Raw genomic sequence first — 16,206 nt, 5'->3', positions numbered from 1 at the left:
AAAACATATATTATTTATTATTTATTTTTTTTTTGAACTTAATATTTTCATATTTTATAACTTTCTTATAGTAGTAAATCATTCCTAATATAAATATGATAACAAATATAAGAAAAGGGATACAATAAAAGAAAAGATTTGCTGCAAGTATTTTATCTGAATTACCCCATTTTTCTATATCGAACAAGGTACTAAACAGTCCCTCTACCGATTCCGAACCACCTTTTTTACTTAAGTATATCAAACCTAATGAACCCAGTAATCCACCTGTTACAAAATTTTCTAATGAAAGATCTAATATGGGTACAAACAATAAGAAGAAAAAAAAAATACAACTAAAACAATTCGTATTCTGCGTTTTTTACGTGATAATTTTTTATATTCTTTATCTTCAATTTCCTTGATGTTTTTAAGGTAATCTTTATAATCAAGTTCTTTAAATATTTGTTTTTCAAAATTAGAATATTCATTTGTTTTAGGTATATCAGGTTTATTTTTCTCATTATTTTTACAGTATTCCTCAATGTATAATGAACTTAAACGTGATATTTTGTGTTTTACATTTGCTCCTTTTTTATTAGTGGTTACACATTTATTTTGTTTTACTCTATTATGTGGCAATTCATCTTCAAATTTTATAGAATATGAATCCCTATTCGGTTTATATTTTGTTAGTAATCGATAATTTATAATATTTAACTTTCTACTTAGTTTGCATTTTGCATTCAAATTATTTTTTGAAGTGTTCTAAGAAATGAAAGAAAAATGTAAATATTCCTAATTTAAATGGAAAAATATTCTCATCCTAAATAAATGCATAAGTATATATAAAATAATATAATATAAATAATACAAATGTAATTGTATAATATGATCACACCTCCTTATTGTAAAAGTGACATATCCAAGTTAAAAGTATAAACGCTGAAATTTTAATATATAAAAACAACATAAATTTTTGTTCCATCATATATGCTTCTAAAGCTGTAATTTATTAAGAAAGAATTATATTTATAATAAAGTATTATACATTCAACTACAAATTGTACAATCTATATTTTTTCAATTTTTGTTTATTATTTCTTCATAGAAACTTAGTTATATATATATATATACCTAAAATACATTTTATATTGGGGAACAAAATAAAAAAGCTTTAACAATATATTATAAATTTTTAATAGTTTCGTTGTGAATAGAAAAATAAATTTCAATAAATTACAATAATATTAATTCATTTATAAATATACAAAAACTACAAGTTAAATATTTCATATAGTTGAGGAATTAAAATTTTTTTTTAAAGATTCTTTTCAATGTACAAAAAAAAAATTTGATATAATAATATTTCAAAATGGTCATTTAATTTACAGCATATAACGTATAGAATATAGATTAATTGAAATATATTTTGTATTAGGATAGTAAATTCTAATTCTAATAATATTTTCCTATTGTTAATTTTAATCTTTATGATTTTACACTTTGAAAAAAGGTGTTATTTATCCTAAAAATATTAATCATATTATCTATAAAATAATTGCAAGAATTAATAAAGTAACTCATAACTCGTACAATGTTTTTTGTTCTGTAAAATATAGCACATTTTAATTTTTACATAAACTTTTATATGAGGTTATGATTTACAGTATATTCAAGAAGTTCAATATATAACGTACTACTCAATTTACGAAAAATTATATATACTTAAAATTAAATAAAAGCTTATTTTTCTGTTGTGTCGTATTTTAAAATAATTTCATTCGTAATTAAATATAATATGTTCCACTATTTCAAAAAAAAAAATTTTAAATTAATCTCTTCAGTGTTTTCATTTTTTAATAATATATATTTTATGTAATATTAACACATTGGAAAAATTAAAAAAAAAAAGGATACAGTAATGTTAATACATGAATGTTTCATACAATTACCATAATTTAATAATATTACAATTAATATAAATTTACCTATGAGATTAGCATACGGAATATTATATATAAAATAAAAATATGGAAGTGTAACAATATAATTTATCATAATATATTAATATTTATAATAACAATTTAAAAGAAAATTAATTAGTTTTTGTTTGGTCTTTCACAAACATGCTTTGATAGAAAATATTTTTTACAAATACAGATTAAACAATGAATACAAATAAATACAAATGTTATTTTTAATATTACTTACGGATAAAAAAAATGATCTTTTCCATTATTACTACTGATATATAATATAAACCAAATAACATCTATTATGAAATCATTATATTCGAAACAAATACTATAAAAATCCGAAATTATGTATTATTTTATTTTTAGAAAAATATTATTCTTCGATTAAATAATTTAACAGATTAAGAACAAAGAAAAAAAGGTAAAATTTAAAATACTAATTTAATTTTTCAAGAAAAAAGAGAAAAAGTATCGGTGCAGTAATACAATTACTTAGTTTCATTATGAAAAGGACGGAGAACGTTATTTGTTAATTTAAAAATAATAATTCATTTTCTTAATAAGCAAAAAAAATAATAATTTTATACTAGAAAATTACAATAAAATACAAAGCAGTAATATTTATAGTTAAAATGTAAATTAACAAATGAATTAAATAAAATAATATTAATTATTCCGTTATATATTAATTTTAGCGTTCAAATATATTTTTTTTGTTTAAATTTTCATATAAACAACAATATATATATATGTATATTAAGCCATAATAATTAAATCATATGAAGAATACATTAAATTTCATATTAAACAAATTTTACGCATTCAAATTCACAAAAAATGTAAAAACATATTTTATTTACATATACATATAAATACAATTTTGCATATGTACATTCATACATAAAATATAATCGATTATTCTTATATTTAATATGTCATTAAAAATATTACAGATAGTAAATAACATTAAAGACTTCTTTACCGAAGTAAACATATTTCTTACCATTCATTGAATGCTTTCAAGAACTTAACTTTTTTATGTTTTATAACATTTTTATAATAATAAAAAACTCCTAATATAAGTAAAATACCCATTATTAAGATAGGTACACAATATATTAAAACACTTTCGGCTTTGTATGTTACAGAAAGATTTTGAGAAAAATAAGTGATCCAGGAAGGACTCGGCGCGATTTCAGCACCATTTAATGCAACCCCCAAACCAGCTGATGTACCATTTTCGAATAAGTTAAAAAATTTCATTAATAAATTACCAATTGATAAATCTAATACAGGTATCATTAATGCGACTACGAACAATAATGAAAGCAAAAAAAGTCGTAATCTATATTTTTTATGCTGTAATTTTTTGTAATCTTTATCATTAATTAACAACATTTTATTAAAAAAAGCTTTATCATCAAGTCCATTCATTATTTTTTTCTCATAATGGTTATATGATTTATGTAACATAGTACATTTATTTTTCATAAGTTGATTAATTAATTTTTCCTTATATAATAAACTTCTATATAATTTTTTTTCTTTTTTTTTGTCACATTTTTCGTTTTTTTTTTTAGTATTATGTGGTATCTTCAATTCTAAATCTCTAACATTTGCAAAAATACCTTTTTCACAGTTTCCTAATAATCGATAAATTCGTTTACCCAATTTTCTACCAGAACCATATTTCTCATCCAAAATTTTGTTAAACCTGAACTAAAAAACAAAAAGTTAATATTTTATATATAAGCAGATAAATGTTTTCATTCCAAAAAATTAATTAATAAAAATGTACAATAAAAATATAAATAATACGAATTCATTCAAGAACTATTATCATACCGTGTCACCGTAAAAATGACATATCCAATTTAAAACGATAAACACATAAATTTTGACAAAAAAAATAAACTTAATAATTTGTCCCATGTTATAGATCTCTAATATTGTAATATATAAAAAAAGTAAAAAATTAACATCAAGTTATACTCTTTAACAATAAAAAATTAACCTTTTTATTTTTATAATATTTTTTCTTAAAAAATTAATATATGTAGCATATTTTATTACACAGTCAAAATAAAAATGCCTAAAAGAGAATTCTATAAAATTTTATAATTAATGTTATTTATAATAAAATAACCTTAATTAAAAAGAAAAAATTTCAATTCATTCATATATATCATTATGTTATAATTTAATTACATTTTAGGGTAATTAAACAAATTTTTTTCTATGATTTATAATTATTTGCAAATTTTTACTTTATTTACAATATGTAATGTATAAAATATAGATATATGTTATTGTACTAGTTATTTTTAGAATAGTCACTACTTTTATATTTTTTCAATAATCATTCTAAATTTATTAATATTTTATTTCATAAGTGTATTTATTATTAAAAAAATGCTATTATTTACAACAATGAAAAAAATTATTAATAAATTCAAAAAATATAAATATTCTAAAAAATTTCGTATTTTGCCAATTATAATACATGCTTACTTTTATGGTGTAAAACCTATTTATAAGAAATCGAATTCCTAATTTAATGTATGTTTTGTTCTTAAAATATATGCATTAAATTTAAAAAAAAAAGCGATATTTTAATATTTTATTATAGTTTTAGAATATTTTATTTTTCAATTAAGGCCAGTTTACACCTTTATTTTTAAATGAAAAATATTTATATTAATACACTAAGAAAATGTTTCTTTATTAATTATATATTTAGAAAAAAAAATTAACACAGTGAATGACAAAAAATGTATTAAATATAATGTTTGTATAGAAATATCGTAAAAAATTTCATTAATTCAAAAATATATCAGAAGAAATATATATACAAATTATATACGGGTTATATCATGTACGTAACACATAAAAAAACATAACAATACATATTACTCTAACGCGTGCTTTAGTAATTTTTATATTTACAATGTTAATCGGAAACTATTATTTTTATATATTCTTCTAAAATTATATAATGCGTATAATAAATATATTTTAGAGGTAAATCAATATAAATAGAAATATATATATAAATAATAATATTTTATTAAATTTAACATTATGATACTTTTATTATTTTAACTTTCATACTAATTTCATTATAAAATTTATTGAGACTCCAATTTATTTTGTTCTATGTTTTCTCACAATGCGAACAATCCATATTTTTTCTATTGTTTAGCCTTTCCATGTATAACGCTTTTTATTCCATTTTAAAATCTTATAATATCCTATGTATATAAAATGTGACATAAAATATTACAGATAAAGGCACTATATAATAAAGTCCTAAACATATATATATAAATGATCTTTTTTAGTTTTTAAAACACCTACTTTTCCAAAGCTTTTTTCTATCTATTTTTTTAATAATTAAATCTAAATTTGTCAAAATTATTTATATTCTGTAAATTAAGAAATTACAAACAAAAAATTTAATATGCAGAAAAATATGTAATTTTTTCCTTATTAAGCCTATACATCACACATCCACTGTATATACATATATATATATATTTTATATTATTTACCTATCATGTCATTTTTATATGTAATAAAATATATTATCAATATTTAATACATATAAAGAAACAAGATTAATATAAAATAATATTAAATTTAAATTTCCAGAATATTATATCATATTTATAATACATACGTATTTCAAAATCTACGAAATATAATACATTTATTTAAATGTTCAATTTTTATCTAATTAAATGTGTTATTTTTATTGTTTCAATATATTTAACTAAAGATCTATGCTTTTCTTGTTTTACAAAGATAAATTGTTAATAAGTTCCCCCTTTTTCATATTTTTAATACAAATTATTTGTTTTCTAATTCTATAAAATTCCAATACTTCAGTTAATATTTAGAGTATTGGTATATACGGAGAAAAATGTTAATTATTATATAATTGACTATTTATGGATGTGTTTTACAAAATTGTCATATCTTTTTTTGTGTAATTTAAAACTTTAAAAATGAATATAGTAGTTCTAAAAATAATGTGGCTAAATTCGATGTGCATCAAAATTAAAATTTGCTAATGAATACAAGAATGTATTGAATATCTACGATATTTAATTTAAGAAAAATCATCATTCGAAGGTTTACAGTCATCAGAGAAAAACATTATGACGATACTTCACATGAATATACAAAATTTTTTACAATAAAAATATTACCATTTGTTGCAATATTTTTATTATTTGTTTTATATAAAACTATAAATTATTCTCCTTAAAAATATGAACGATCACTTCCAAATCTTCATGCTAGTCAGGAAAGGCACTACCGTCGTAATAACGCTATATTTACAAATACGTTGTATTTTTTAATAATATATTATACTATTTTAAAATTGCTGTTATTTTCAAGAAAAATTAAATTAAGAATTTGAAACATCAGGATGAAAGACAATACCAATAAACTATTCATGATTCTGATATGATCTTACATATTCAGGTCACATTAAATTTAATTTATCTTAGAATATTTTGAAAAATCCTAATTTATAAATATTAAACAATAATAAACTTTCTGTACAAAACATAAAGCTTTAAAGAGTTTACTTAAAATTTATTTTGAAAAAGTACAAAAAAGAAGATTAGAGTAAATTTTTTAATAATTATACTGGAAATATAATAGTATATTAGTATTGTTCTAACAAAATTATAAAAAGTTCTTATATAAAATCCACAGTGAACTGGTTAAACAAGGTAAAAAAATATATATGGTATTAAAAGACAAACATTTTATTCAAAAATTATAAGTTATGCAGAGAAATAGAAAATATATAAAATCATTAATTTTAATTTGATCTCCAATATACATATTATTATTCAATATTAACACATTTAGGATAAATAATATTCTTTAGAAGCAATACATCCATATAAAAAAGGTTAATTGATACCTAAATAAAAGGAAAAATTAACAGTTAAATGATCGAAACATGAACAGTAGTTGTAATATATAAACATAATTATTAGTAAATTATCTAAAAATTCGTAGTAATAAGTGTATTCCACATATCAAGGTTGTATTAATATATAAATTATTATTTATATACTATGATACTTATATTGTGAAAAATGTAATAAATTATGAAAATAATATTTTTATATATCAGAGTTATATCCATACAATATGATATTAAATGAATTATGTATTGCACTATAATCATAAATCAATTGGACTAAATGATAGTAATTTATACTTAACTATAATATCATATATTATATATTAAAATAATGTGGATAAATAATATTTATTGCATTATTAATAAAATTCCATGTAAAGACAAGTTCGTTCTATAATATAATTCGATTTAAAATTTACGTGTATTAGTAATAGAATATAGGTAAAATTAAAATATATTTATATTGAAATAAATTATTTTATTATATTTTTCATGTACAATGCCTTTTAAAAATCCTTACATTATGAGTATATATGAACAATCATAAATTATAGGATGACATGAAATGAATTATGAACTTCAATGGATAAGTGCTTTTTATTATAATATATATCAGGCATATTACATTGTACTTTTATACATATTGAAAGATATAAATTCTTACATATTATATAATTTAATTAAAAGTGTTAAATAAGATTAATATTATGTATATTTTCAGCTTCATCATTTGTTATTATACATATATATATATTGTAAATCCATTAGTGTATTTGATGTGAAAATTTTACTTATTCAGTAAGTATATTATAATGTTAAATATTATTTTTTAAATAAATAAATTAATAATACTTATATGAAGAAATATTCAGTAAAATGTATGGGTATTTTTTAATTTTTTATTATTTTAAATTAAATGTCATGAAAAAACAATTGTACCATAAAATATATTTGAATAAATGTTAAAATAAAATAACGAGAAATACATCTACAACAAAAAAAAATACTTTATATATATATTTTAAAACATTTATTGTATATTTCTCCCAAAGTGCTTTCATATATTTTAGAAACTCTTATTTTCTTTTACTTTGCCACATAATCATCCACTATTACATGTTAATTATGTATTAAGATTACCATATATAAAAATATTCAAATTTTTTATTTTAATATATAATACCTTAAAAAATGATAAATTATTTTTATATTATTTCTTCATATATTACTATTAATTAAGGTATTTTTAGATGTAACTTGATAAAATTGAAAATATTAAAAGAAAAAAGAAGAATACAACAAAAGGTATGTATAAATGCAAAATTAAAAATTAAACGTATATGAAAAAAAAAATTTTTTATTACTTTTGATTGATTTAACATAATTATAATAAATTAAATAATTATGTGAATTAACTACTTACAAAAAATTAGTACCAATTAATATATATATATATATTTTTATGTATATATTTTTTTTTTTTTTTTTTTTAATAATTTTACATTCATTATAGACTTGTTTCAAACTAAGGATTAAAATTATAAATAATATATTTACATTATAACAGAATAAGCTACGTTGTTCAATATACTTTTAAATAGTCCTGTAATTCCATTAATAAACTCATATAATAAAAAGAATTATAAAATAATACATGATCTTTTTTAGTTTTAATACTAAATAAATATTCATCAGTTATACTAAAACGATACTTACATACATTTATCAAATTCATTAAAAACGAAAAAATAAATTAAATATTTTTAATATATTTATTCTAACATATGTATTAATTATTAAACTAATAACGTTATAATACTTCATTACTTGTTGTATTATTTAGTTTAATATATTATTTTATTTACAATTAATTGTAATAATATTGTTTTTTATGGTACAGTTTTAATTTTTTTTAATTATTTTTAATGATATAGAATAATTTTTTGGTACACGTATATATAATAATTTTGCATATTTTCATTAAGTAGGCAATCTTTTTTTCATTAACTGATATTCCTAAATATACACTTTATTAAATAAAATATAATCCATATTTAATCAATCACATACAAAAGTGGTAATAGATATAAACAGAAGAACATTATATGTATAGTAAATTATGCTATTTTAATAATATCCGTTGGTACAATACATATTATAAATAACTAATATATAGGTAATTAATATATACATATATAATATTAATTGCCATAAATACTTTTCAGTTGTTTGTACTTTATGCATCCATACAAATTATTTAGTATTATTTATTTATTATTGATTCTTTTCTATCTTCAGGGCATCCTAAATTTAAAAAATTGCTAACAAAATAGTTATATCATTATAATGCTTAAGATCAAACATAAATAACAAAATAAAAAAAAACATGACATCAGCTTTATCAATGATTTGATATAAAGACTATTTATTTTCAGAAAAAAAGAACAAAAAGTATTATTTATAGTAACACTAATAATAGAATTTATATGTTGTGCATTTAAAAAAAAAGGGTATATATATATATATATACTAATCGTAAACATAAATTTAATATCATTTATTAATGTTACTTATATGTAATTTTGTATTTTTAACAATTTGGATTTTACTTTATATGGGGAATATGAATTTTATATTCGAATGTATATTTAACTCTAACATAATATTAAATTATTATTAATATATATCAGATATTTTATTTAACGTAAAAGAAGATAATAATCATATAAAATAAATATTAATGTATTAAACTATTTTATTGTACAATTATGAATTCTAATATAAATGATAATTTTATAATTACTCTTTATTGATGTATATTAATTTAAAATTTTCTGATAGATAAATAAAAAGATATATATTTTTATTTACAGCTCTCTAAAGTACTAATGCATATTCGCAATGGACAAATGCTTACCCACGGTAATATTCATTGTTTTTTAATATTCTTAAATTTACGTGTAAATTTTCGTTACCATAATATAACTGATAAGACAAACATGAAAATTTGTGCTTAAACAATTCCTAACAAATCTTTTGAATTTAGTATTCTAGGGTCTATGGCTATACTTATTTCAGGTACAAAGGGGAACCACTTTTTATAAAAGTTGTAAATACTATTAAGAATAGTATTAATGACATTATTGTTAAGAAAGATAAAGAACAATTAAGGAATAATTGTCTATATTTGGCTAGCTATCTAGTTAACAATAAGACTCCACCGCCTTATTATATAAGAGAAAAAGAAATATGGGAAAGAACATTAAATGAATGGTTACATCCTCATTATAAAAATCTAGATGAACTAGGAGGATGTCCTCTGATTATGGACGAAAAACATTTAGAAATTTTACAATTAAAATATGAAGTAGATGACTTTTGTAAAAAAAGAACTAGTTATCTAAGAGATTTACAACAGTTAAAGCAAAAACCTGATTCTTATGGAAGTTATACAAGGAAATGCGATGAATATAATACATGGATTGAAGAAAGAAATAAGCATTTTAGGACAAAAAAAAACCTTTTTGAATCGTGTTACGATAGAAACCAAACAGAAAAAGATCCAAAAAAGATTTGCAACATAATGGAAACTGAAACATTTAAAAAACAGCCTAATTGCACGCCTTCGCATCCTGTACCATCTGGTCAAATCCCATCTAAGAAAACAAATAAAGATCCACTAGAAGAAGAAAATACATATAAAGGTGAATCTAGAAGTCAAGATCAATACAAGAAAGCTCTACAAGTGACCGAAATTCAACCTGAATCTCAACTTCAACTCCAACATCAACCACAGCTACAAACTGATCTCGAAAACAAATTGAATAACGAACTTCCTATTCAATCCAAAACAACATTATCATCTGAAGATTCGCCAAAGGAAAATGAATTGTGTTGTGATAAAGGTGCAGAATCTACGAAAGCTGAAGTATTACAAGCTTCTAAAGGTTTAGTTTCTCAGGATGCAAAAAGTTCTCCCGAACCTATACTACATTCAAGACTTGATGTCTCAGGAGAAAATACAGATTTTCAAACTGTTACTTTGTCATCTAGAAGATCCAAAGATGCTACACAATTTCCTGATACCCATACACCCTCTAAAATTCCAGGTAACATCGATACTAATTGATTTTCTATTTTTTAAGTAACTACATTAAATACACATTTAAATTACTACAGGTCAAGCAGAAAACTCACCTGTTCTAAAAATATCAGCTATTTTACCAAGTGTTGTAATTATTATTGTATTTTCCCTATTTATTAATGTAAAATAAATATAGAATTTTATAAATATAATAAACATTTTATTAGTGTAATAATTCATTTTATGAATCTATTTTCTTTTTTTCCGTATATTGTAGTATGCCTTAATAGGATTGTTTAAAAAAAAAAAAAAGATAAAAAGAAGACATATGAAATTTCTGAAAATATTAATACCCTCACTTTCCGACAAAACAGATGAGCTTTTAACGCATGATCATTTAGAAAACTTAAAATACGATAGCGAAAAAACCATTAAAAATATATTAATAAATGAGCATAACATGAGTAATAAAGTACACGTGTCAAACCGAAAAAAGGATAGGTACAAAACCATCATAGAAGTACATATGGAAGTACTCGAAGAATACAGAAATACAAAATGGGAATACAAAAAAAGAGAATTTTTAGAAATATGCTTAGAAATGTTAGCAAAAGAAGAATATACAGTATATACTAATTTGACCAATTACGAACTAATAATTGAAGATGCTAAAACTGTCAGTTACAAAGAAAAACAAAAAATAATATGGAATAAATGGATAGAAAGACATAGAAATCTTGCTGAAAAATTGAAAAAAGTACATTGGTTTAATAATTTAAAAAATGATTGCAAAAGGAAACTAGCTAACATAAAAAAAAGAGAAGAATTAAAAAATGTTCCTTCTTATGAATTTCAAAATATTCCATTTTCAGAAAGAGAAAAACATATATGGAGACAATGGATATGGGAGAAGTTTATAATTATTAAGCAATATATTGAACAGGACGTATTTAACTATTTTACTTATGAACTCCCGATTACACCAGATGAATATGAAAATAAAGTAATTAATGATTCTTTTCCATTAATTAATAAAGTAGAATTGTCGAACAAAGAATATTGTCAAGAATTATATAAATATATGAAAAACAAATTACTAACAAAATTGTGTATCCTCGCGCTCATATTAGTATTCGAAGAATGCAAAAAAGAGGAGTACCTTGATAATAGGGAATCATATTTGGATAGTTCCATAAATGAATTCAACGGAGAAGAAAAATCAAATATCAAATCGGAAATTATGGAAAATATAAGTGAATTTAACCGATCTTTTTTCGAAAATATGGAAAATGCTGATTATACAACGAAGGATCACTTAGAAGAGTGTTAGTATGTTGGATAAGAGAATATAATATATATGGAAATTCTATGGAAAAAAAGAATATTTCAGACAAATACGACTGATTTATGCAAAAATATATTTTTAAAATTTATAATATGCATTCTCAAAATAAAAGCATAATATTTTTGCGTAAGCATGTAAACTATATAAAACTTATTTCATAAATTTTATTATTCACTATGGAAACAATAAAAACAATAATCTGAAAAAATAGTAATAAAAAAAAGAAAAGCAAACATGAAATATGAAAATTGAAAAGAAGATGTATAAAATATATTTTAATTATATATACTATATTTTATTTCTTTAAGAATATCAATTTGAACTTTACATTAATATTTGATTAAATATAAGTAGCAAGGTATATATATAAATAAAAATTATGTTAATGCATTCCAAATATATTAAACTTGTAGGAAAAACATTAATATGTCGGAAAATAAAAAAAAGCAAAAACATAAATTTTGCAATACTTTCTTTTAATTTATATATAAGAATTACTTATAATTTTAGAATTATATATTATTTCATTATTTCTATATATATAGTTATTTTCATATTCATGAAGATACTTATTTGTATCATTTAAATATTCCTATCAATTAACCGTTTAGGAATTTAATTAATATAAAAATAACATTAATATAAAAAACAAAAATACGTTAAAACTCACGAAATCATAGTGAAAAAATATACATAATTCATATAATTTAATATATTATAACAAAGTCATATTCTATATAATTAATGAAATTCTTCTAGGCCGTTATGATTTAATAGATGTTCGTATATTATAATTTTTTATTTATTGTAAGTTTGTAGCAATTTATTTGTTATATATTAATATTTTATTTTTTTTGAATTATTTATATCTTTGCACAAAAAAAAAATCATATTTAAAAATTTTATCTCTTAATAAAGAATTCAAATTTTTTAATAACAAATATTTTAATTTAAATGAAAAATTTTTACACATATTTATACATATTTATAACACTAATTTATTCTTTTTTGTTTATGTAACTTTTATTAAAACAAATTTAAAAAATAAATGAAATTAATAAAGTAACAGAAACATGATAATAATGAAATTATGCTGAATATATACTTTTGAACATTAACTTGTATTTAATATTCTCTTTTATAAAAAAACATAAACAAATAAATAAAAAATATTTTAATGTAGTTTTTTCTTTAATTTCTATATTATTATATAGTAATATATTTACTAATTCAAAGTAATAAAAGTCAAATATTAAAAATGTATAATTTATACAGTACTAGATTGATAAGTTTCAACATTTTTTTAAAACTAAAAGGAAATGAAACAAAATATAATTATTTTATAGTAAATTTAAAAAATATGATATATTGATATTTGTTTTCTTTCAATTAAATTTTTTATTTCATTCTTATTATATTATATTATATTAATAAAAACTTTTCAATCACTTTTTTTCTACACTTTAAAGAGATTTTATTAATTTTGACTTTCATCGTTTTCTTTTTTTCTTTTTTTCTTTTTTGCTTTTTAGTAATTACACACTAATATGCTTCTTTTTTCTACTTAGTTAAAAAGATTAATAGTTATTAGTTTTTTTTTTTATTATTTTTTATATTGTCAATATATATATTAATATTTATAAAATAAACGAATACTATATTTATTTGAGTAAATATATAAAATTCAGATTGATATATAATAATGTTATACTTTTATTAAATACTATTAAAAAAGTTGTTTATAAATTTTGCATTTAATGAATTGTACTAAGCAAATACTATAATAAGAACTTTTTGGCAATTGTTTGGAGATTGTCATTACACAGAAATATTATTATTAATTAAAATAAGAAAAAATATATTTTCTGATATTATAATTATTTCTATCGATTAATACAATGCTAATTGTAATATGCATGCATCTTTGTAGTACAATGTCATTATAATACAGAAAACAAATATATTATTATATATTAATAATATTTCACTGCGAAAATAATTATCTTTAGTTATTAATATTAACATTACCTTTGTTTCAACAATTTTGAATAAATTCAATAGCATATAAATATTATGATATCGTATTACCATTAATTTATATATAGTTCTTTTAAAGTATATTAGGTTAATATATATAATACTCAATTCGATAAATAATTTTATGCTTAATTATATAATATAAATAATATATAAGTATTTAATTAATATAAAGTATACATTACAAATATAATAATTTGTTTTGTTTTCTTTTATGTTTTATTTTTTATATATGAAATGATACTCAGTTAATTTTTTAATATAGTTTTAGTACGTTAAATCTTTTGAGAGTATCATGGAAATATATTAAATAAGAAAAATTATAAAAGAATAATAGCATACATAAAACTATAAAAGTAGTTCTTAATTAACAGTAATCTCCCTACAGTACAACAGTAATATTTGGAAATATATTGTGCATTTTGATAGCCGGTCGATGTTATTAAACGAAACTAATATATAAAAATTAAAAAAAGACAGTATTATTATAAATAAAAAGGAAAAATAAGAAACAGAGTATATCCTACGTAAAATAATTTTAAAAAATATTTATTTTATCAATAATAATTATTACTATTCTAAGTTATATTCTACATTAATCATAAACAAAAACACAATACATTCTATATAAGTATTACTAATAAAAACAATATTTTATTTTATTTTATTTCATTTTTTAAAAAATATATATTTAATTATATATTAAATGTGTTAATAGAATTAAAACATCATAACGTATAATTTATGTATATTGCTAAATGTATATGAGCCTAAGTTATTTTACAATAATATTATATATAAAAAAATATGAAAAATTATATATTATTTTTTATAAGTACATTGAAATAAGACTTATTTTACCGTTGAATTTATATGACATATAATAGAATTAAATAGCATGACAATAAAATATACAAAATTGAAAAATATTATATTTAACAATTATTCTATAATATATTGACTGTAAAACACAAGTCGTAAATATATTTTCTAATAGAATATATGATACAGATTATAACGAATAATTTTAATTCATATAAAACTATATAATTTTATTATTCTATGGATAAATAATTTCAATAATATATTTTATTAAATGATTTAAGACAATTTTGAAATTTTGTTTTTCTTAATTTTTAAGTTATAATGATAATCAATTTATTGTGCAACATTATCTATATTTTTTCTGTATATTCATATTACCATTATAAATATGTATATTATACTGTCATGTGTGATAAAGCAGAATGGAAAATTTTAACTTTCATATGTAATACAATAGATAGAATAAATCTATTATTCTATATATTTACAATATGTTCTATTTATGAAATAATATTTTTATAATTAAAACAAATGTTTTGAATAAGCATATTTTTAATTTAACGAAGGAATACTTATTTTCACATTTTATATTTACATTTTAGCTAAATTCCTTCTTCATTTATTTAAATTTTAATTTCAGGCATAATCATGAAATTTAATTTTTTAATAAGCGCTTATATTATTGTAATTCTTAAAAATTAAATGAATTAATATAAGTAGTATTATTTTAAACTCAAATATAATTAGTCCTTAATAAGAGAGAAAACTCTGTAATTTTCAGTGATATAGTATTTATGTATTTATAATATGTTAAAAAAAAAAAATATCATCTTAAATATATATTGAAATATAATGTTTATTTTGTATAAATATGTACTAACCTTATTTTATTTTCCCGTGTAACATTTTAATAAAATTATATAATCCTTCATTGAATGAAAATTATAGGAAATTTTATATTTCTCTGTAAAACATTTTAATTAATATAAAGTAAACCTGTTTTCGAAAT

The 16,206-nt window shown here is 19.3% G+C and overlaps 3 protein-coding genes across 3 annotated transcripts; 1 reads left to right on the top strand and 2 right to left on the bottom strand.

Annotated features, from left to right (window-relative positions):
* Window positions 1–10: 10 nt before the first annotated feature.
* On the bottom strand, window positions 11–967 carry MKS88_000080 (uncharacterized protein; the record flags this gene model as incomplete). The annotated part of the gene is made up of 3 exons (XM_067219413.1): window positions 11–294; window positions 366–747; window positions 881–967. 3 exons carry the CDS (start codon window positions 965–967, stop codon window positions 11–13), a joined length of 753 nt encoding a protein of 250 aa, XP_067070239.1.
* A 1,990-nt stretch (window positions 968–2,957) lies between these two features.
* MKS88_000079 (uncharacterized protein) lies at window positions 2,958–3,890 on the bottom strand (the record flags this gene model as incomplete). Its single annotated transcript, XM_067219412.1, has 2 exons — window positions 2,958–3,677; window positions 3,804–3,890. 2 exons carry the CDS (start codon window positions 3,888–3,890, stop codon window positions 2,958–2,960), a joined length of 807 nt encoding a protein of 268 aa, XP_067070238.1.
* Window positions 3,891–9,807: 5,917 nt separating this feature from the next.
* Window positions 9,808–12,320, top strand: MKS88_000078 (uncharacterized protein; the record flags this gene model as incomplete). Its single annotated transcript, XM_067219410.1, has 3 exons — window positions 9,808–9,828; window positions 9,953–11,015; window positions 11,281–12,320. The coding sequence occupies 3 exons, from the start codon at window positions 9,808–9,810 to the stop codon at window positions 12,318–12,320; spliced, it is 2,124 nt and encodes a 707-aa protein (XP_067070237.1).
* Between the last annotated feature and the right edge of the window lie 3,886 nt (window positions 12,321–16,206).

The sequence above is a fragment of the Plasmodium brasilianum genome (genome assembly GCF_023973825.1).
Source record: "Plasmodium brasilianum strain Bolivian I chromosome Unknown PB_00_02, whole genome shotgun sequence".
Lineage (NCBI taxonomy): Eukaryota > Apicomplexa > Aconoidasida > Haemosporida > Plasmodiidae > Plasmodium > Plasmodium brasilianum.
Note: the sequence above shows the minus strand (reverse complement) of the source record. Positions and strands in the feature narration are given on the sequence as shown.